This window comes from Crocodylus porosus, unplaced genomic scaffold, assembly GCF_001723895.1.
Source record: "Crocodylus porosus isolate Cpor-Errol unplaced genomic scaffold, CroPor_comp1, whole genome shotgun sequence".
Lineage (NCBI taxonomy): Eukaryota > Metazoa > Chordata > Crocodylia > Crocodylidae > Crocodylus > Crocodylus porosus.
The window spans coordinates 76,079,589-76,103,066 of record NW_017728947.1 but is presented as its reverse complement, the minus strand read 5'-3'; the positions used below and the strand labels follow the sequence as shown (position 1 = coordinate 76,103,066).

The window sequence follows — 23,478 nt, the reverse complement described above, 5'->3', positions numbered from 1 at the left end:
AGACGGTGTCAAAGGTCTTGCTGAAGTCTAGAAAGACTACATCCACGGTGACACCTGCATCCAATGCTTTTGTGACCTGATCATAAAAGGCAATCAGGTTGGTCTGACATGACCTGCCCCTAATGAAACCATCCTGGTTGCCCTTGAGCATCATCCCTGAAGCCGGCCCATTGCAGATGTGCTCCATGATGATCTTCACAAAGAGTTTCCCTAGAATTGAGGTAAGACTGACAGGCCTATAGTTGCCCAGGTCCTCCTTCCTCCCTTTTTCAAAAATGGGAACTACGTTGGCCATCTTCCAATCATCTGGCACCTGGCCTGAGCACCACTAACACTCATAAAACCATGCCAAGGGCCCTGCAATAACTCCTGCTAGCTCCCCCAACACTCACAGGGTGGAGAGCATACAAGAACCTTCAATTTCTGGGAAACCTAAGTAGCCCATTAAATTCAAACCTAGCATTCCCAGCAACAATATCAACTAACCAAGGGGTCTCTCTACCCCAAACAAGACCTAAAGAGGTTCTCCTCTACATTTATTCCTTGAGTCTCCACATTGCATTACATTTTTGGCAGAGTACTGAAAAGAGCACCCCTTTCGCCTGAGAGCACTCAATCCTCAAAAGAGCCGGTAAGACTGTTGTGGTGGAAGGGTAGTGGGGAGGAAACGGGTGTGAGTGGGGCAGATCAAGGCCCCTGCAGTGTGGGCAGGGGCTGGGTCAGGCACTCCCCAGCTGGGGCAAGGTGGGGCGCAGGGAGGAGGCAGCTCCCAATGCTGCACACACCCCAGAGAGGCATGGTGGGGTGGGGGCAGGGGGCATGCCCCAGATCTGTGGGGCAAGGCAGCTGCCGCAGCAGCCTGAAGCCAGGTCTGCACCGAGCTTTTCCTGGCAGAGGGTGGGGCAGGCGGTGGCAGTGCTGTAAGAGGGGTTTGGAGGGAGGGAGGGCGGGCTATGGCAAATTTCTGAATGATCCCAATCCCAACAGCGCTGCCACCTGCCCCAAGCGCAGCCCAAGTCAACCCCTGCTGGGAAGAGCCTGGCACTAACCCAGCCCCAGCCCATAGCTACAGCCTGCCCCATGCAGATCCAGGGGGGCACACACATCCCCCCAGTGCTCTCTGGGGGTGCATGCAGCGGCAGAAGCCACCTCTCCCCTATACCCCCCAGACGAGCACCCTGCCTAGCCCCAGCCAGGTATCACCTTCCCCAGCCCCACCCCCTCCCTCACTGCAGGGGCCTCAATCTGTACCCCACATGCCCCTTCCCTTCCCCCTCTCCTTCCACCACAACAGACTTATCAGCTGCCAGGCTGCATATCGGAAATTGGATCGGTATCAGCCAGTACACTTCCTTAAAAATCAGCTACTGGTATTGGCCCCAAAGATCTGTCGGTGCACCCCGTGATATCACATTTACTCAAAGAACCTTATCTGCCTAGAACAGTGCTTCTCAAACTATCTGATGTGGTGGACCGGCGATTTTTTTTCCAGTGGGCCAGGGACCGGTGCCCGGTTCAGCCGGCGGCAGCAACTGCGTGTAACAGTGCTATAAAAATGTGCGACCAGCTGTTTCTTTCTCTTTTCTCACCTTGCACGACATGACGTCACCTGGAGTGTTGGAATGTACAAACTGTGGCGCTATGACACATGAATGTTATGCTTCTGAAAATATTTTTCTTTCTTTCCTGGCAATTCACTGCAGACCAGCGACCGATGGTTTGAGGACCGGCACCGGTCTGTGGACCACCACTTTTGAGAAGCACTGGCCTAGAAGACTTCAAAAACACTCAAGGAAGGCAATTGTAGATCCCGCACAAAACAGACCACTAGCAGCTTTCCCTTTGGCTGCTTATTATCTTCCCCACAACTTATTAAATTTCGACCTCTACTGATACTCCCTTATCTATGGCAAGGGTGCTTAGCCTCCAGCCCATGGGCCAGATGTAGCCAGAGGAGCCATGGTATTTGGCCTGCGGGGCTCCCCACAGATCAGGAAATTTAGTGGCAAGGGAGTGGAGTCAAGTAATGCAACCACTCATCCCTGCTGCCAAATTCCCATACCCCAAGCCCCATGCAGTGGGTTGGGGCTGGACCATACCGCTTCCCCTCCCCTTACTTCAGCAGTTAGATCAGGGCTGGGCCACGCTCCTCCCTACCTGCAGCTACATCAGGGATGGACAGCAGGCCACATAGGGGGTTTACCAAGCTACCGCAGGCCAGGTCAGCACACCCCACCACGTAACAACTCACCAGAACTCCCTACGTCGGATGAGGCCATGGTTGGGCTAGGAGCATAGTTCAGGAGTGGATGAGCAGGCAAGGTTGGAATCATGGAGTGGTGTCACAGAGCATTGACAGCACAGGCCCAGGGCTGGGGCAGAGTGATGATCCACTCCCAGAACACCCCTGCGACGGGCGCCAGTTCCACAGGCAGGAGCGTACAGGGAGCAGATTGTGGCCCTGCCCTAGCCCGTAACTGTCCCAAGATCCTGGACGTGGCCCCAGATGCAAACTTCCTGCCTGCCTGAGGCCCCATCCTGTCTGCCTGGCCACATGGCCTGCCTGAACACTCTCACAGTGATCCCGGGCTCACAGGACAGTAACAGCAAAGAGGTGCGGCAGAGCTGAGATGTGCTCCTTGCAAGTCCTGCCCACAGAACCAGAGCTCTGCCCCAGCCCTGACCCGGTGCTGTCACTGTCCCACAAGCCCAGTCTCCATGGAGACCAGTCAGGAGCCACACAGGCAAACTGCTCTGCTAGGTGAATGCAGAGCAGAGGCAAACCACTCTGCTAGGGCAACGATGGGGCCGCGGGAAAGCAGGTAGGGGGCTGGGTCCAGGATTTTGGGGCAGTGACATCACAGGGCTGAGCTGCAATCTGCTCCCTGAACATCCCTGCCCACAGAATGCATGCCTGTCACAGGGACGTGCAGAGAACAAATTACAGCTCTGCCCCAGGCCCATGCTGTCATTAACCTGCGACCCCAGGGTCTCCTCAGCCCTGCCTGTCAATCTTGCTGCCAAACGCCACTTCCTGCCAGCCCACAGTCCCATTCCAGCCGCCTGTCCGAGCATCCTACCCACATGGGTTCCACTTCCACCAGTGGGTGCTGGGCAGATAAGCTGGGGTGCCCAGACAGGGGGGCTGGGTCCAGAGTGACACCTAGAAGAAGCCACTGCTGCCACCACCAGGGCTGCTGAAAAATGGAGTCCAGCTGCCACACTGTTCCAGCCCTGCTGCATGCCTGGGAGCAGCAGGAATGCCTGCATATGCCAAGGCTCAGGCTGCCCCTTCTGCCTTCACTGGGTGGGACCAAAGGACCCACCGTGGGCCAGATCTGGCCCGCAGGCTGTATTGTGCCCATTACTGAGCTGCACTGGGTCTGGACCTTGCCCTCCCTGGCAGCTGCATTGAAGCTGAGCTCTGCCCCTCCCTAGCAACTGGATCACTGGGTCACGCCCCTCCTCTGCAGCTATATCAGGGCTGGGTCACACCCCCTTCCTTCCCAACAGCTGGGTCTAGGCTGGGCCACATATCCTCCCCCCACCTTCGCACTTGGATTGGCACCAGGCTACACCCCTCCTCCCAGGAACAAGGCTGAACCACATCCTCTCTTCCCCTGGCCACCACTACCCTGTGGGAACAGGTGGGTTACTGTTGTGCCTGTCCCAAGCACTGAATTGGGACCACTAGCCAGATCCAGCCTGTGGACAGACTAGGCACTGCCCATCTGGCCAAAATTGTTGAGCACTACTGACGTAGCACATCTACCTTCTCTCCTACAACAGTGTATAGAATCATAGAAGTAGGGTTGGAAGGGACCTTGTAGATCTTCAAGCCCAACCCCCCGCCTGGGCGGGAGAAAAAGACTGGACTCAGACAGTATAGACCATAAACTACATCCATGCTACTCTATACACACACATTTCCTGTACTCAATACACTCGTTCTAACCAGAATCCCCAGTCATTGTATTATACACCCAGTTCTCAAAACCGAAAACTTCTATTCAAACCCAGTCAACACACCATGCAAAAAACTGGCTTAATATGAAGAATATGAAGTAAAGATTCAAACAGAATACATATAATACACTCACCTACAAGGGTGAACATGTCTGAAATCATGCTAGCTTTGATCTTCAGGTCCAAAGGAGCATCACTGTCCCCGCATGCAAGAGACAAGAGGAGCATTAAATAAAAAAGCACTAGTATCCAACATTCCCCTTCACTGTATTCCCAGTGCATCCATTCTGAGCAAACACAGGCAGAATGAAATGGGTAAGGGGGAGGAAAGTCTAGTCTAGCATACACTAAACAAAATCACTAACATGTGAATCTATGTGCATCTATAAAATGTTTAGTTTATTGAATTCTATTCCTTTCTCCCACACAACTGCTACATCATGTACAGGTTCATCTGTGTTCTTGATGGGCAGAAACTATTTGGATCTGTACGTCATTTAGAAGATTGGGTGTTATTGCAATACATATATTAAACCATGCCACAACATGTAGAAGTCACAGACTAACTGAGCCTAAGAACCAAAGAACAAATTGACTGGAGGAAATGGATGGGCCCTGAAAGAACAGACAGACACATAGAACAGATGCAGGGGAAAACAAGAAGCACACGTGTTCTTATGGACAAGGATTTTGAATTAAATTTATCATAACTAAAAGACAGGATAGGTCTTTCAGGACTTGGCTTTTATCAAAGGAGCATAATGACAGAAGCATCATGTTCTTTAATCTGTAGAAAATACAGATGAACTAGGCACAGAAGCTGGCACTACCAGCAGAGCAGAGGGCAAAATGCAATAAGAAATTAGGTATGCAGGCATGTATGTACACAATAATAGACCAGGAAGATTAGTTTTACTACAACATTCTGAATGGAGTTAAGATGGGTAAAATGGGTATTATAAAAGTCAGAGAAGCAGTTATGATGAGGTTAATTATGGTACAGACATGCTTTTAGTTGCCTAAGTAGGGAGGAAGTGATATCTCTCATGTATTATGGACCTGAAAACAATTTGTATATGAGCAGAAAAATGAGAAATCATCTAGGACCCTAGATATGATGATTTAAGAAAATGATACATAACTTATGAATACTGGAGCATACAGAGAAGTTGTTATGCAGCTGTTACTATGAAAATAGTGGTATCAAATACTTCTGTGTAAATATGTATCCATCTAGCTAACAAGGCCTCCAGCACCTCTCTCTCAGACTAAATGCAATGAAGTGTCATTACAGTTAACTGTACTCTAATTTGACAACTGGTATGCTAAGGAGGTGAAACCCAAGAGAACCAGTTTTCTCTTACCTGTCTGCAGGGGGCTGGAGTTCGGAGATTGGAAAGTTACCAAACACAGAACAAAGAAGCCATGGTGTTGGAAGCAGGACATACAAACTGCAAAAGCCTCACAGAGGTTCACAAGAAGCATTGGGCAGGAGCGGAGAAGAGATTAGCATGCTTTTGCAGCAGGTGAGGCTCAGTTTAGCTGTGGAACCAGCCAAGGTCAGAGAAGGCAAGCTGGGCTGAAAAGACTCCATGGTTCAGATGACAAGCCACAAGCTACACAGAAGAATCCTGGACCATCCCAGATCACCTTACCCCAATCCAAAGAACACACTTACTCCTCAAAGAATGTGGAGGAAACTGAGGCAGGGAAATGCTTGCTTTTTCCCTTTTTATACTTAGGTCTATGCATTCTTGCGCCTTAACTGATAAAGAGCAGTAGTGGTTTCAGAACCCTCTGCAAAGCCTATCTGCATGCAAGCATTTCATGGAGTACCAACCATGTACTCCAGAAGAACTAAACTGTAGCCCAGAGTAGTAAAACTAGAGTTCTCGAAGGGCACACCTACACATGCACTTTAATGTGCATTAGCCTATTTTAATGCACATTAAAGCATCACAGAAAACATGCATTTTTACTAACGCATATTAAAATAGACTTATCTGCCTTTTTCTAGTACCTCACAATGGAAGTACTTAAATTTAAATGCATATTAGAAAAAGTGAATTAATTAAAACACGCAGACACCCCTAAAAAGGGCACATTTAAGCCACAGAAGAGTCTGAGGAATAAAAGCACTGGACCTAGGTGACTGGGTCCAGTGCTGCTTCAGTTCTGTTTCGGATCTCAGCAGGGAGTGCTACTTAGAGGACCAGCATCCCAACAGTACATCTAGAGACTGAAACCAAGGGCATTACCTAGACTCTATTCTGACTTGAGGCTTAAAGTACAGTGGACTCAGACAAATGAGATCCAAAAGAGCTGCCTGAGGAGTATCTGAAAAAAGTGGGACCTTGACCAGATCTGTGACACAAGGCTATGTGGCAATAGCAATAGTAAATGAGTGGAAGGATAAAAACAAATACAAAAATAAGGAGAACATGAAACCCCAACTGGACTCCTTTAAAAACCCTGCTGTACCATGGTCACTTTAACAAAAGAAAAATCAAAGGAAATCTACTCTAAAAGCCTATTAGTATTGGAATACCACCACCATGGGGTTGACTTAGCCATGCCCTCTGAGGATCACTAGCTGTATCTGGCATGGCCAGCGATTTCATCCTACTTCATGAAGATCCTAACTTTTTCTTTGCTTAAATCTAGGAATCACTTACCAGGCTAAGGATGGAGACAGGTTCACTTCCAGCAACCAAGGCTTGAGAGTAGCATCAATAAGGACATCAAAACCATAGAGCTCTGAAAACACAACAGACAGTGCATCTTTCATATACAATAAGCACTGAAAGCCCATTGGGGCACTTCTAATCCAGCTGACTCATTTAGGCCTACTGATCCCTCAAAATTCAATGAAGCTCAAATGTCCTCCCCAATAGGAGGCTGGCTTCCCTAAAACGGAGAATAAATATACTCCTAGTTTGGGAAGACAAGGGAGGGAAGCAGAAGTGTAGTCCTAGAAAGACAGTTAGGAGAGAAAAACTTGAATGAAGAAAAAAAGAATGAGATAAGGAGGAGACAAGAACAAATACAACTCTAGCTTCCCAAAATCTCACCATTGTGCAGAATTCAGCTACCTGCCTTTTCCTGGAGGCATAAAGCAGTAAAACCACATCATCCCAACCTCTCAAAGTTCTACTTTTTTCCAAGATCTCATGTAAAACAAACATTTCCCTTCCTTCCTTTTAAAACTATAGTTGTCTTATTTCAGTCTGCCATAGGAATCTCCTTTCTTTCCACTGCCATCTCATCTCCATTTATCTTATTTTATGCCTACCATATATACTCAGACTTAAACCCCATGTTTGTGCAAGAGCCTTCTTCTCTGCATCTCTCACCTGGAAAACCTTCTAATAACTCTCTGCCTTTGTAATACTCCATCAACTTTGCAAATCATTGCAAAAACACCTCTCTCTCAGCACCTAAAATGCCTCTCTCACTTGGACTGTATTACGTGTGCTAGATGTACTCTTCAGAACACAGGTCAGATTGAAGCCAGCTTCCCATTCCACGCCTGACTTTATTGTTTCAGCTATGCAGCATGCTCGCTCTATTCTGGGATACAGTTTGCAAGAAAGATGCTACACAAACATGACTGTAAATAAGATGTTGGGCACCAAAGTGACTCCCTGGCACAGCAGTAAGCGAGAGAGACAGCTAATGATTGCCAATACAACTGGTGCACATTTTTTCAAAATGTCGCAGAACAGCAGATTGGCACCAGAGGAGGATTTCCATGGAATTAACCAGTTCCCAAGTGCCTGGAGCGAAAGCAAGAAAATGTCTTTGCCATGCTGCTTTCCTTGAATTCTGGCCCCAGCATTTTGTCGCCTTCTTAATGTTAATGCTGGCTCCAGGGAGCTGGACTGCTTGACAAGATCTTCCTATGCAGACAGCTGTGCGAGGGCTCATGTAGCTTGTGATGGGAAGTTAATGAGCTGCAGGGGGACTCAGAGGGGGAGGAAATGGCAGCAGAATTTATTAATGTTGCCTGCTCATTTCTCTGGGTCATGGAGCCAGACAGTAAGTGGGAAGAAAAACAACTCAGAAATGAACAGTTGGGTCCACTCAAAGAAAATTAGGCCAGTACAGATTTGAGTCTCTTGCTCCCCAGCCTGGGAAGGCTGTAGTAGGAGAAAGGAGGAGGAGTAGATCGCAAGTGTGGACATTTGTTAGGCATTCTGAATATGAGAAACATCGCTGTAGGCTAAGCAAATTTTTCCACAAGATGGTTCCAGGCACCAGTGAGGACCTTGAGGCTGCCAGCATACAATAAACTTTGGAGGACAAGGCGGCAGCTAATCCTCAAGGTGGAAGAACAGTAAGTGGTTCTGTCACATCAAACTGATCTGCAAACTACCCTCCCTCAAGTCAAAAAATAAAGATGGATACCTCTGTCTTCTGCTGTTTAACCATTTTCTGTTTTCCCTCTCTCTGTCCCATAGAGTGCTTTACTAATAACTAATTCCTCCATTCCACTCTCCAGCATTCTTCCCTATTTCTTCTGTCTTCTATTTCTATATACGCCTACCTCCTCATTCCTACCCTTTCCCCTCCCTGAAATCTTAATAACTAATCCCAGTGTTTTCCATCCTCCTAACCCCAGGTGGTCCATTTTAAATATATATAAGAACGTTCTGGGAGATCCATTTGCTGGTCATCACCACTGTGGTCACTTCCTTTGTATACTGTTCCCCTTTCACATTCACCTGTCTTCGCTGTTGAGACAGTAAATTGTTTAGGACAGACCATGCCTCTAGGTATTTCTGTGCAGTGGTCAAGACAATAGGGGCCCCATCTCTCACTACTGCAACACACAAAATAGTAAATTAGTCATGGTTCCAGCTGCTCTGGAGGTGTCTCATCATTTGCCTTACCACATTTGGAGATTGTGAAATCCTCTGGCCTCCATGACAAATGCTTCATTTCTACCCCGCATAGCCCCCATCACATTCTGCAGGCAAAGGTTCCCAACTTACACCGAGAGAGCATGAGAAGGGAAAGTTCACGTGACCCCAAAAAGGAGCAGGGCCATCTTCTCTAAAGCCACCAGCTGCAAGCCTAGCTACCACTCCCCTGTGTAAACAGTTTAGAGAGCTGAGTGACTGAAAAAGGATTGTTCTCTGTGATCTCTCTTTAGCCTATGGTGGTGACAGATGTAGATCTGTGACAGCCCATCTTGTACAACTGTTATTAAGGGGAAAATGGGGAAAGCTGTGGGATCAGGTTTCCACAGCTCCTCAGATAATGCTCTTATTCCCCTCCCCCAGCTACCACAAGCTACAAAAACCTGCTTCATCATCATAGCTTGCTTAAGAGTTTGACATTATATCAGGAAGCAGCATCTGCTGCCAAGACTTAGCAATGTGAGCAGGAGTCTCTGGTGACAGGACTTCCAAACCCTCCATACTAGAAGAGCTTAAGAATATTCCCTCTCTGCATAATTCCGATAGCAGACTACCACTGCTTATTCTTTACAGCTTAATTCAACATACTGGAAGATATGGGATAATTCCTACTGTCCCAGTGTAGCTCCATCCCTCAAAGCACAAACGGTTTTGCAGCTCCCAAAAGGAGACAGGGCTAAGAGCATAGCCACTGAATCTGAAGAGGACACCTGTATTTCCTTTTGACCCTTTCAAAGTTCAGAACTAGTTAACACCTCCAATACTTGCTTTCTGCATCCTGGTGGGTCAAGAAAAGGATGAATTCCCCTGCCCATAAATACCCTGGTGATGCCCCACCAAGAATATAAAACAATCTTTTTTCAAAACTTCACAATATGGAACAGTCAATTAGATGATTAGAGGGATTGCACATGGACGACTCTGAAGGGAGGCAAAGGGTGTCCTACACATTCTGTCCTATACATTTAGTCCTACACATTCTATATGCTGGGAAGCCCATAGTTATTCCACTCTTGTGCAGGATCTGCAGTGTAGGTTCACTTCTAATAGGCTAATGAGCATACTTCTTTCTCGGTCTCAGCTGTTTCACATGCAGTAAAACAACTGTTAAAGGGAGTTATGACTGCAGGAGAAAAGCTGCCATGAGCTAAATGTGGCCAAACTTTTGAAGGACTGTAAATGGCAAGACAGAAGGTGTATTTCCTTTGCCATAACTACTCTAAAGAGATGAAGAACAAATTAAGTTAGTTCTTCATCTCACTTCCCTCTTTTTACCGGCATAAACTCAGTCATGGCTGGGTCTAGCATTCACTGCTATTCCTATGTGGAAGCTGATTTGAACTTGCCCCTAAAAAGGATGAAAATGTTGTTGTTTGCACTCAAGATAAAGGAGAAGCAGAGGGGAGTGGTGTCTCCAGCCTGCTGGCACCTCAGCACATTTACTTGACTGTAACTTCATCTAATTTTGAATAATATGGGGGCCCACTCTGAGATGAAATGGCTCTCTGGCGTTATTCTTTGAAACCCAGGATTCTCCTCCACCAGGAGGAGCTCAGCACTACAGGAGAGAAGAAAGCTGTATTTGGTAGAGGTACAGCAGCTACAAGTCATCCAAGCAAACTGAGCCCAATCCATTATGCTCCACCTCAAGAATCTGCAGATCATTCAAGTCATTTAGCTCATTCTGGGATTGTCAAAGGGATCGTTCAGTCGCACAAAATTGTCCAGCAGAATTCCTCCAGCTCAAGAACGAAATACAAAGAAGTAGATTCAAAAGAGATCTAGAAGAAGTGTACTTACATTTCTAAAAACTCCAGTTATTGTCAAGCTTCTCCATATCCACATTCCATTGTGGATGCCTATGCATTCTCATGCTCAAAGCTGTAAAATTTCTGGTGAGCAATACCAACAGGGAATAAGTAAGCCCTACCTTCTTTGTGCTTTAGATTGAGGGGATAAGGCATGCACCCTAGGCTTCAACTGCCAATCACATGGTGTATAGGATGTATACAACTTCAAGCAAGAGAAGATGAAGAGCAAATTTCATAACATACATACATATTGAAAACATACCTGTGGATCATAGTTTCATAGTTGGTAGGATCAGAAGGGACCTGAGCAGATCATCAAGTCCCTGTCCCTGCCATGGGCAGGAAAGAATGCTGGGGTCAAACGACCCTGGCAAGGTGTCTATCTAGGCTCCTTTTGAAGACCCCCAAGGTAGGAGCGAGCACCACTTCCCTTGGAAGTTGGGTCCAGATCCTAGCCACCCTGACAGTGAAGTAGTGCCTCCAGATATCTAGCCTGAATCTACTCTCAGTCAATTTATGGCCGTTATTCCTTGTTACTCCCAGTAGCGCTCAGGGAAACAGGGACTTTCCCATTGCCTGCTGGTTTCCCTTGGCCAATTTATAGACGGCCACCAGATCCACTCTTAGCCTTGTCTTGTGGAGGTTGAACAGGTTCAGGTCTCAGTCTCTCCTCATAGGGTCTGCACTGCTGACCCCAGATCATGCGAGTGGCCCTCCTCTGGACCCTCTCCACATTGTCCACGTCCCTCCTGAAGTGCGGCGCCCAGAACTGGATGCAGTACTCCAGCTGCGGCCTGACCAGTGTCACAGAGGGGGAGGATCACCTCCTTGGACCTGCTTGTGATACATCTGTGGATGCATGACAGAGGTGCGGTTGGCCTTCCTGACTGTGTCCCCACATTGGCAGCCCATATGCATCTTGGATCTCTACTTATCATTAAGTAACTTCAAGCTACTTCCATGAGGGTTACTCTCATTCCACTGAGGGTGACCCAAAATAATGTTTCAATCAGTCCACCTGAAGGTGGAATCTCCAAGTTTTAGGACTACAATAACTGAAGCACTGATTTGCTACACGCATCATTGGATTTCCAGGGAGCTCTACGGATAACTATCCAATATGGATACGTTTCTCAGTAACACTGGAGATGCCACTTGAGCTCTGGTGAAATGTTTCCCAATAATCAAGGCAGATTCTCTATGGTTCTCTCACAGTCTGTTCTTACACTTAAGATATGAATTTGAAAAGTCAAGGTGGAAATCATCATGCCCATCATCCTTTCTGCTGCAAGTACAAAGAGCCCTATGATATTTAGTTTTTTCTTGGGTATGACAGCTTTTGGGGCATTTACTTTTAGACCCAAATCCCAGGCCAATTGGAAGATGCACCAAATGTTTTCAAACACCAGTAGGTAAGACTTGCCCCACACTAGCCAATCCAAATAAGGGAACACAGTGATACATGCTTCCTCCTCAAGTAGACTGCTATCATCACAAGCACCTTGATGAATATCCTCAGAGTTCAGAACAGGGTGGGGGAAAGACAGGAAAAGTGATGGGCTAGGAGCATGCAGTGAGCTGACCTGAATATCTAGGCAGATAAGATCATGTACAAATCCTACTAGTCTTTAGTAATATGAACCCATGCATGCCCAAAATACACCAAACCTGAAAGGGTGCCTGATCAGTTCTGAGATCATTAAATATTATTGGATCACTCAAAAAAACCCTCAAAATTATTTTTTTTATGACTGGAGGCAAGTAAGATTGCTGAGATGTCACAGTGAACTGGCTCTACCTGCAAAACAGTCTCTTAAGCAGTTCAGAGGATCTATAAACAGAAGGAAGTGAGGTGCATAGTCAGTCTTGGAGGGGCAGACAAGTGTTGCCTGTTGTACTTCCCTGTTACAGAAAGTACATCTTACTTTGAGGAAACCTGTTTCACCTTGAAGGTAGAAAAACTAAAAGAAATGGAAGGAAAAGAAACAAAGCTCAGAAATCCTCGATCCAACCCTCCCTTTAACCATACCAGTGGCATTTGCCAGAATCTGCGGTTCTAGGATCAGCCTTATTAGCCATCAACAGACTCATTTACAACCCTTTATTTGACCCATGGGAGTTGGATTATCCTCAACCGTGAGAGATTGCTGATGACAACAAGTACCAAAGCAACAAAGCAGTGCGTTTCAAAGTATACCTTGCCTCACCCATTTTGGTACTAATTATCTCCACTCCTTTAAGAGCAGTTCCTCCACCATAGCTGCAAACCCCAGCTCTTGTTGACAAAACAACCTCTGTGCAACCACCTCTATTACTATGGAGTGAGTCACAATGTCAGTGACATTTAAAGAGGCCTCAAAGCTGATTTTGGACAGCATTTGGCCACCCAGACAACCTTCTTTAGAGTTTAGTGGCAGGCTATTCATGAGAGAAGGAAGTTTCTTACAGACCTGAAGTCATACCTTAACAACATGGCTTGAAAATCTGCAACCTAAATGTTAGATTCGCAGAAGGATCTGCTAATTGCCCCAATAAATCCAGCTTCTTTCAGGTCCTTGTCTTTTGGAATGTTTTTATACATGTGGGTTTCTTGTTCTCTGTGATACATATGGAGAAGGACAGACCCAGGTCAAAGCAGTAATATTCTTGTGTAGAACCTAGGATATGTGTCTAACTTATCTGATGTTTTCCCCAGTACCCCCACCTTTCTGGAGAGGAAGAGTGTCAGTTTCCACTATTACTTCCAAAAGCAGGACATAATCATCTCCCTGAATGCAGACTGTGTTGCTTTGACCTTAAAATGCTGGCATTTTCCACATTGCCTGCCAAACTAATGCTTAGTGAGGATGTATGTGCATGTGTGTGAGTGCATGTGTGTGTATATCCATATAAAAATGTATGCGGTCTCCAAAAGGGCTGCAGCCAAATTATCTAGGCCTGTGATTCAGTCACATGACAAACTGAGCAGGGTCAAATCAGGTCAGTACTTGAGTGAGAAACCTCCATCTCCTGAAAGAAAACCCAAGGTGCTTCAGGAAGTGGCATGATGGTAAATCCATATGCATTTTCCCCAGTGATTCAAAACTGAATGAATGCCCCAGCTTGATGAGAGGGTCATTATCTACCCAGAAGTGCTGATTTTGGAATGAGACAAAAATCAAAAAGGTGTGAACATTTGTGCCTCGGAAGAATCCCATGCTGCTTCTCCCAGACATTGAGATGTTAGTTCTGGGACCAGGCCACACAAAATTCCCTCAAGCAATTATATTCTGCCCCTAATTTCCCCCAATAATTTTGATTGGATGCCACATTTTTCTTCACTTCCTTCCTTAAGCTTCTGCATAGCACTTTTGTGCATTGCAAAACAGCTGACACCCTATCCCAGAGATGGTTACATTTCTGGGCTAGAGAAAGCAATTCTTTATTTGTGCAGTGTTTTAGGATCCCACAGGATAAAGGGAGCTAGAATACTGGAAGTTTCATTAAGCAAAGAAGCCCTCACCACTGGATGGAAACTCAAGCTTGCAACCCTGACTGGCTCTTTCTAAAGCAGATGCCTTCAGAAGATGTAAATAACTGAGAGGACAAGGTCTCCCTTATAAAATACATTTTTACAGTCAGTGTAATATGCAGTTTCTTCTAGAAAAAAAAAAAAAAAAAAAAAAGAGTCTGGGCACCTATGCCTCCATAACTCAGCTCATGAACAAATTCAGATGGTTGCATCAGTTCTAAGTCTTAAAGTTGGGTCTCTCCAATAACAATCAGCTAAGACCATCTCAATTACAGCTTATTTTTAACGAAGAGCCTTGAGCCATGAGCCATTTAGAAGCCACAAGCCACAGCTAGTCCATATGACTGAAACAAAAGGCAAAACAAAAAGAAATCTGAGCTCTTTTAATGTCCAGTGTATGAGCATGCCCACAATACAGTTATGCAACATCTACACTGTTCTTATAACCTCCAGGGCTTAAAACAACAATTGAGTAGCCAAAGAATTTTGAGGACTCTTTGCTGCTAGGATTCTCAAGGCCTATCATTTACCAAAAGAGAACTCATGGGTTTGGGTTCTGGGGAGCCCACATCAATATCATCTCCCCAGCTACATCTAAGAAGAATAATGGTTTCTAACTTTTAGAAAGAGGATGGTACTTGTGTTGGCATGGAAAGGTTAATATTGCCACCAACACAAAGAATTAGGGAGGCCTCTCTCTGCCCCAGAGAGGAAGACACAGTTATCAGATACAACCTATATGGAGAATTCATTGGAGAAATGCCACTAAAGATAATAAATAGACAGGTCTGATTGATTCCACCCTTCTAGAAATGCCATCCTTCCCAGGGCACCATCTAAACTGCACTGCTCCCTTTCCAGGGAAAGCCATAGAAAAAGGAGCCTTCAGAGGAACTTGATTTGCTGGCTTTACTGCCTTACATCATTTCCCTCTGTTGTCAGGGACTGTACATTAATATTAACCCTGTTGTAAAAGAACCCAGAAGAGGCAAAATTAAAAAGGAGAACAAGACACTGGGAAAAAAAAATGGGCCCTGTATGATAACAAGCAGCCAATCAGCATCCTCAGGATAAGGGGCATCTGCTTGGTAGAGGCATAGGCATGGGAGAAGGCAACAGAAAAAACTGAGCTCTGGGAATGCCTCTGGATCCCCTGGGAAGCTGTATGGCTCCTGCTTAAGCCGTCTTTCCTGGGAAACTCTCAATTCATGTTTACAGTCAAGCAAATAGAACAAAACAGTTTATTTGTGGGGAAGTATCTGAGAGGGTGGTTAGTCCAACCCTGGGGAGGCAGCAGGAAGTGGGATAACCTCAAAGCCAGGCTCAGCACAGAGGACGCAAGGGGCATGAGTTTCCACACAAACCAGTCAAAGTAAACTACAGACAAGGGTTAAGGGAGAAAAGGGGGAGAGGGGAAGGGAGGTGGACATAGAGGAAGTGCCTTAGGTCTCTCTATTGAGTTGTTATTTTTGGAGTTGCTGCTAAAGTGCTACTTCACCAAGAAAAATTCCCATCAGTTCTAAGTTTCACTGATTCTGAAAGGAGTCAAAACTAACAGACCTAGAGCTGGCTGGTTTTGCAGGTGGCTGAATACCAGGTGCCAGCTGTAGCAGGCAAACTGAGTTGTACTAAGGCTCTTAAGCAAGAATTTAGGCCTTCCCAGAACTAAGCAACAAAATTGAACAGAGCACCTTCTGAGGCACTGGGAGATACAAGTGCTGTGACTGGTGCGCTAGGTGAGCAAGGCACAAGAGTTTCCTTATAAGGAATGTGCTTAGTAGGGCTGTGCAAAACAGCACCATTCCCTTTCAACGGAACAGTGTTTCATTTTGATTGAAAACCACTGTTCTGTTTTGTTTTGTTGAAACAGTTATGCTCTTTTGACACTGTTTCAAAGTTTTGCCCATAGGCCATAATGAAGAAGGTCAAAACAGCCTATAACTTTGCCATTTCTGGCCTGATTTGAATGAAACTTGCAAGAATGGTAGCCCCTGCTGAGGCTACGAAGCCTGCCAAGTTTCAGGGAGATAGGTGCAGGGGTTTCGGGAAAACTGTACCTCAAGCTGCTGACAAACAAAACTTGTGACAAGGGTGACACTGTGTGCGCGTTAAGATGGAGCAGGGTGAAAGCTGCAGGCCTCCTAGGCCCTGCTACGGCCAGGAAGCCTGCCAGCTGTCAAGGAGATAGGTGCAGGGGGAGTCTGGGTTCTGGGGTCCTGCATCCCTAGCTGCTGACAGGCAAAACCCATGACATAGGTGGGTGACACTGTGTGTGTGTTAAGGTGTGCCTTCAGTCAGCTGGCACCAAGGAAGAAAGCAGGGCAGTTCAAATAATGCTGCCTTTCACACCGTTTTTCCATCCCACCCCCAGAGTACTGGGATTGGAAGGGACCTCAGGAAAGGATGACAGTCACTGGCCAGCTACACAGTCAATAATGAAAGCACTCCTTCCCCACCTTCCTCCCTCTTCCCCCTCCCTTTCCTTACTTTAGTTTCCGTTTCCCTGCGGGCAAGCCCAGCTCGAGCTTCAAAACTTGAAACGCTTAAAAAATTTCAAAATGTTTCGACTTGTCTCGTTTTGTTTCGAGGCTGTTTTGAAGTTCTCCGTTTCATTTTGATTCTGCCATTTCAAGCTTGAAACGAGTTGGAACAGTGTTGAAATAAAACTGCTGGCAAAATTTTGCACAGCCCTAGTGCTTAGCACAGAGCCAGGGGATTGGACAATTTGGGATGAGAAAGTTACAAAAGTAATGAACAAAGCAATAGGTGTGTTAGCATGCAGTGGCGCTGGGAGGACAGACACAGCTGCTGTCCCCCCGTTCAAACAGTGGGGAAGCCAGAAACAAACACACACACACACACACACACACACACACACACACACACACACACACAGAGTGGAAGATCCAAGGCCTGGTACCCCAAAGGTCACTGCTGAAATGGCTTCTTAGACATTTGCCAGGTCGTATTATGTGGAGGAAACCTGTAATATTGTCTAGGGGTTACTTACAAAGTCTACTTGATACCATATCAGACGAGAGACCGTGTCGATCCTTGGGGGATCTCTGGTAAAAAGAATCCTATTGGTAACACCAGTCCCCTCCCTCCCCAATTACCCCGTCACAGCTCCCACATTCCACACTGGACAACACTGATTCTACAAGGTGTGCCAATGCTCCTGCTGGGACTTAAACACAGAGGTTCCTGACTAGGGGGTCTTGCCCATCTACTCAGGGTCAGACAATCACTATTATCTGGGGTCAGGAACAAATTTTGCCTCATGGTCAGACCAGTATAGACTGTGGAGGGTCTCTGCCTCCTCCTGTAGCTGGGCACGTGGCCCTGTTCCTTGGATCTCTCAAATGTATTTTAACAACCTTGCTGCAGCAGAGCATTAGCACCGTGGTCCCTTATTTTATCTGTACCAGGATAGGGTGTTATACCTTGTGGCTGTGCTTGGGGTTGACCATATAGTTTTGCAAATAGGTTAGACAATTAATTTGTATAGGATGGTTTGGATAGTGATGATCCTCCCTCATAGAGAAGGCTGAATTAGATAATCTTGGGTGGTTCCTTCCAGCCCTTCTTTTTTTTTTTTTTTTTTTTTTTATAAAAGAAGTGGTGAAAACTGCAGTGCTGCCACACTCCAAGGCTCAGTGGAAGGACCCTACTGTCAACAGGGTCATGGCTGCACTCAGTTACCCTGTTCTTAATACTTAAGCACATAGGATACAATAGGATGCTCACCTTTTGATGGCCTTTGTTACCTGCATAGTTGAGTAGAAGACTTAACTGAATTCAGAATTACCTACTGCTCTAAGACTCATGCCTTTTGTATTTGCAGAAAGCAGCTAAGAGCAGGAGGCCCACCCCAGAGAAGGCTAAGAAGCAGCCATTGGAAAGCAGGAGAAGGCATGCATTGGTACCAGCCGCCGCTTTCTGGAGCTGTTCCCAGCCTCCCCTGCCAGTGAGTTCTCAAATCCCTTTGCCAACACATAGTTCTGTGTAGAACCTCAGCTAAAGATAAGCTTTGCCGCCGCCATGTGTTCCAGTCACACACATACAGACTCACCAACACTTATACCCAGACACATGAATCCTACAGATGGAAAATAGTAATGAACTGAACCATCTAGTCCAGTGACCAGTACCAGGTGTTTTACAAAAAGGGTGCAGCCTCACTCAGTCAACCTTCCCAAAGTCATCAGTGGGCCAGGTAATGTCAGGGCACACATCATTCTGCTGGCTCCCTCCAGTTCATCTTAAAATCCAACACCCTTCCCCTTACAGTACCCTGATGGGCAATGGCAACTCTGGGCCCATTCCCTTCATAGTGCAGTACGATTGTGCACGAAGCCAATCCAACTTTTTCTCTGCCATTACACACTGTATTTAGGATCCAAAGTTCCTTCAAACCACTGATGTACTGAAGTAGCAAATGACACTCTAACACTAAGAAAAACAAAACACCACAACATCAACAGCCCCAAGATGTTAAGATGCCTTTATGATACTTACCAAAGCAGCTGCTACGGTATGGAAGAAAAGTTTTACAGGCTGTGGCAATGGCCAGTTCAGCAGAAATTATAGTCTTAATAATCAGGTCCTCCACATTGGCCATCAGTGCTACATGGGGAAAAAAAAAGAACGTGAAGCCAGGGGTAAAAACTAGAAGAACATGGGTATGTACATATGCAATTGTCCATGTGAAACCACACAGGCATTACCGCTTTGCACCCGTGTAAATACCCATAAGCAAAAGATCATGAGCGTATACATGCACAAGAATTCTAGCGCAGAAGTGCTCACAAGTGAACGCTCAGTGGAGCATGTGAATCTAAAAACAGGGGCAGGAGCACATTGTAAGCACAACACCAAAAGTCAGCTGGAGTCTGATCACCACCCACAGAGCACTGCAAAGGATTAAACAAACAAGAGATATAAACCCTCATGTTTTAGGGCACAAGCCAAAAAGCTTTGAAAGAAACATTCCTTATGGCTAGGTTATTTCATAGCTGCCTTCTATAATGTTGCATCATCCTCTAAATCATTTGGTACTGGCCACTGCATTAGACATTCCATTTTAGTAATACAAGTATTTTCCATACATGAGAGAATGCATGCATGAGCCTGGATAAGTACAGATGAATTAACAACTATGCAATAGGAGGCATTATTGTGCACACAGAGAAGTGGCAAACATTGTTATACAGTTGCAAGAACACACAAGAATTGCCTTCCCACACTGGACCAGCACTCTTTGTTCAGCATTGTCAGACAGGAAGTGACCAGAACCAGACACAGCAGAGAAAGATGCAGGAACCCTCATAATGGACAATTATGAAAACAACCTACTTATGTTTCTCACTGACTTGCCTATGTTAGATTCATATCCCTTACACATTAGATATTACAAGAACGTAAATATGTAAATGTTGTGTGCAACTGATGGAACATGTAACTTGTAGTAAGACCAAGTGACTATGTAGCCATGCATACATATGATGGGGGAAAGGCCTACTTCTATTTGAAAGCCAGATTCAAACCCCTTCCTCCATCATCTAATTGTTCCCTGGCAACACACAGGATGGACATCTTAACACTAACTGATAGCAGCTGAGGGCTTCATATCACAGGTAAATTAATCCACTAAGAAAGTATTATACCTGGATTCTGCCCTGCTGATGCATTTACTCCCAACAGACCTGACAGAAGTGTGGAAGAGGGATCTACTTTACACGAACAATCAGGCTTCAATGAAAACATTCAGCAAAAACCCGAGGCACAAAAACGTGATACCACATCCAAGAGTTATTCAAAATGGTACAGTTCTCCAGAGGCAGATCACCCATCAGCTTGGACAGGCCATGGGAGTAGTAGAGGGAGTGAAGCATTTAAGATGATGCCAGGAGAAATGGGATGACCTTCAGGAAGGGGAAGTAAGTACAGGTAAAATATTAAGAAAAAAACCATGACAGACGTAGGTTGTTCAATATAATTTCCCATAAGGGTAGGTGAAGGCTTATTACTGGAAAGATGGAGAACAATGGGCTGGATATAGCCACAGAAGATAATGCATAGAGACGAATCCTGCCCTCCACCCTGAGACAGAATGGAACAGGACCTACAAGGGCTTTTCCCCAGCTTCTGTCTGGGTTCCTTGCTGGTGACAGAACAAGGAAAGAACCAAAAAGGATCACTACTGACCTGCTGTGTCTCTTCCTTCTTGTTTCAGGTACCTCAGCATTGCACTCATGCTCCATTTGTTTCCATAATCCTCTACCTCAGGGTCATCGCAGCTAAAATAAACCAAAGGCGGCCTCACTTTGCTGGCTTATGCCTCAGAATCACCTTCTAATCTTAGATGCACTGGTGCCAAGTTTGCCCCCCCATCTTAGTGTGAATTTGGTTCCCTTTCCAAAAGCTACCTCCTCATTTCCCAGGTATATCCAAGTACCTGACATAGTCTCCACTCTTCTTATTGACACTGTAATTGGTCAGATGCATGAACTGGTTTTTAATGTTCTTAGATCCCTGGTCATATCTCACCGTTGCAAACCTATGAGCAGAGAAAATATTTAAAGCAGATTAAGCAGCTTGGTAGATGAAGCCTACTAGGCAGATCACTCAATCACTGCAGCTAAAGAAGGAAAAACCTAGTTATGTCTGATGCAGTGCAACCCCCCCTAAAGATCGATTACAGTCTAACCCCCAGGGCTGTGTCCCCTTTTGCCTTTAGAACTTCATTCCAGAAGCTCCAGTTTCTTTTGAGAGATTATTTTGCAGCCCATACAGCACCTCTCACAATCAGGAAGTTTTCCTCAGTAGCTTAATTTGGGAACTCCAAATCCATCCTGGCAGTTACCAGTCACAGCCCTTAAACTCTCTCCATCCCTGGGTTGCTGAAGAAAGTGTTAATAATGACTCCATAGGCAGAGTTAAAATTCTCCACTCAAAACCAGAAATCCATATGGTAGCCATTAACATCTTCCAGTATGACAATACCTCTTTTAGCTCTACCCTGACATCCAGGAAGAGGAAAAAAGAAGAAAAATAAGGGAAAAAGAGGGTCTGGAGAAAATAGAGAGCTTTGGACAGCAAGGGAGAATGGGGAACCCTGGTGTGTACCAAAGAGAACTCTATATGGCCCAGAGCCATTGGCAGGGGAGGGGCACTTTAATAATAGAGACAGACCCTCAGCAAACTCACGGGTGGAACGTACAAATGCAACAAATCCAAGCTACAGTACCATAAAGTGCATCCCTCATTTATTGATGGTCATATTCGCCTGTTATTTTCCATAAATGAAAGTGTCTCCTTCAGTAAAAGCCAAAACATACAAGGTCGGCAGCCAAAAATCCCACCATTTTCAAAGTGTTGGTTATGGCATTTCCTGTCTGGCCTTTTCAGGTGCCATTCATTACCCAAAACTGGAAGCTTAACTATATTCTCATAAGCCAGTCATTCTATTACCTTCAACATTGTACCCAAGTCTCTTTCTAGTCACAAAGCTGCCTAAGCATGAACACGTTCAAGCAGAGTAGCCCTAGAATCAAAAAGCAACTATTCTCTCATCTCTTATTGCAACTCTTATGTATAAAGCCTCCCAAGAGAGAGGTACAATGGCCTTCTTGGTAGCCATATCAGCATAAGAATTACAAGTGCATCCAGAGCCTCAGACTTCCCATAAGAAACACTGAAATCTGAAAGCCAAAACCAGCAACATGGGGGTTATGGAACAAGACACCAACAAAAATAGAAATGAGGATGCAGATCTAGTTATCAGTACACTACAAACAGAATAAGACAAGATCAAGACTGAAAATAACCTCTCACACTGATCTTTGATTCATTTTTTTTTTTAAATGAATGGATGAATCTTAACCTAGAGTTTTGAAGCTTGCCATTGGGTGGAGAGAGCAAGGCAATCACCACAAAGTTCCTGTTTCCCCATAATCAGTTGTATATCACAGGTTGCCCTTCTTAGTACTTTCAACCCCCAGCTTTGTTTTATTAAAAAAACAAAACAAAACAAAAAAGCCCAACTCTTTTCAGCATCATCTTTCTCCAATGATCATCACCATTCACTGTCAGGACCCTGTTCTAAATTCCACAGCAGGATGGTATTACTAAAAGTCTTGGGGTTTTTTTTAAGTGGTTTTCATTCACAGAGATAACAAGGACATTACAGCTCTAAAAAGAATCACTCTTTCCCACCACTACACTGCAGCTACTTGTAGGGGGAATATGATAGCAGTTTAATAGCAGATGAATCTGAACCCAGCCATTAAAAATTAGAAGTGTTTGGGTAGACAAAATATCATTCCCTTACCAAAATTTGGCCATGAAAAGATGGCCACACCAATTCTTTGAGAAGTGACCCGAGATCACAACTATAAGGTCCAAAGTGTTTTAGGGTACCTATCAAGAGTCTCTAGGTGATAAAAAAAAAGGTAACAAACACAACAAAAATGTTTACTAAAAAGACACCTGTTAGTAAGACACTGAAACACTGGATTCAGTAATGAATAAGAAGGAAAAAAAAGTATTCCCTTACTAAATTACCAATATCACTTCCTGCAGAACCCTATTTAATCTGTTTAAGTTCATATACCACACACACCACCACAGTATCCAAAAACTTTCTAGCAGAGTATTATCCTTCTTATAAAGAATTTTGTGTCAGAAGAGCAGTTTAGCCAGTCTTTACCCAGGAATGAAGGGTTCCTCTTAAAGATCCTGGCCTGAGGTTTCTGAGATGAGGACTAGGAACCTGAGAGGCTCAAAATTCAGTGAAAAAGCCAGCAAAAGAGTGGAGCACAGGTCTTATGCGCTTGTGACAGATTGTGTTACTGAGGAAACATATTTTGGCACTAGCTGGAGTTTCCTAAGCAATGAAGGCTTCATGCCCAGGTATCTCAGATTGCTATAATCCAGCCAAGAAGTGATGAAGGTGCAAACAACTGAGGCCAGGTCATCATCCTCCTGGATAGGACAGTCTCTTAGCCAAAATACTACTCGCAGATGCTGCTATGTTGAAGCTTGGCATTAGCAAGGAATCCAAGAGAGTCCAGAGAAAAGCCACACGCATGATCAGAGGTCAAGAAAACAGAACTTACGACAACAGGCTGAGAGCCATGGGGCTCTTTAGCCTGAAAAAGCACAGGCTCAGGGGTGATCTGATGGCCACCTATAAATTTATCATGGGTGACCACCAGTATCTGGGGGAACGTTTGTTCACCAGAGTGCCCCAAGGGATGACGAGGTC

At 45.3% G+C, this 23,478-nt stretch overlaps 1 protein-coding gene across 6 annotated transcripts in view; it reads right to left on the bottom strand.

Moving 5' to 3' along the window:
- TTLL5 (tubulin tyrosine ligase like 5) overlaps positions 1-23,478 on the bottom strand; it is a 170,208-nt gene that overhangs the window by 119,026 nt on the left and 27,704 nt on the right. For all 6 annotated transcript variants that reach the window (XR_002104025.1, XR_002104024.1, XM_019551869.1 and 3 more), the window contains 5 exons: positions 20,668-20,769; positions 20,418-20,509; positions 18,729-18,836; positions 6,642-6,723; positions 4,101-4,162 (listed from right to left, as the gene is read on the bottom strand). Coding sequence is in view for 4 of the 6 variants with exons in the window: in XM_019551869.1 (XP_019407414.1) it covers positions 4,101-4,162; positions 6,642-6,723; positions 18,729-18,836; positions 20,418-20,509; positions 20,668-20,769 (446 nt within the window). In the remaining 2 variants the exon portion in view is untranslated. The remainder of the gene's footprint in view (positions 1-4,100; positions 4,163-6,641; positions 6,724-18,728; positions 18,837-20,417; positions 20,510-20,667; positions 20,770-23,478) is intronic.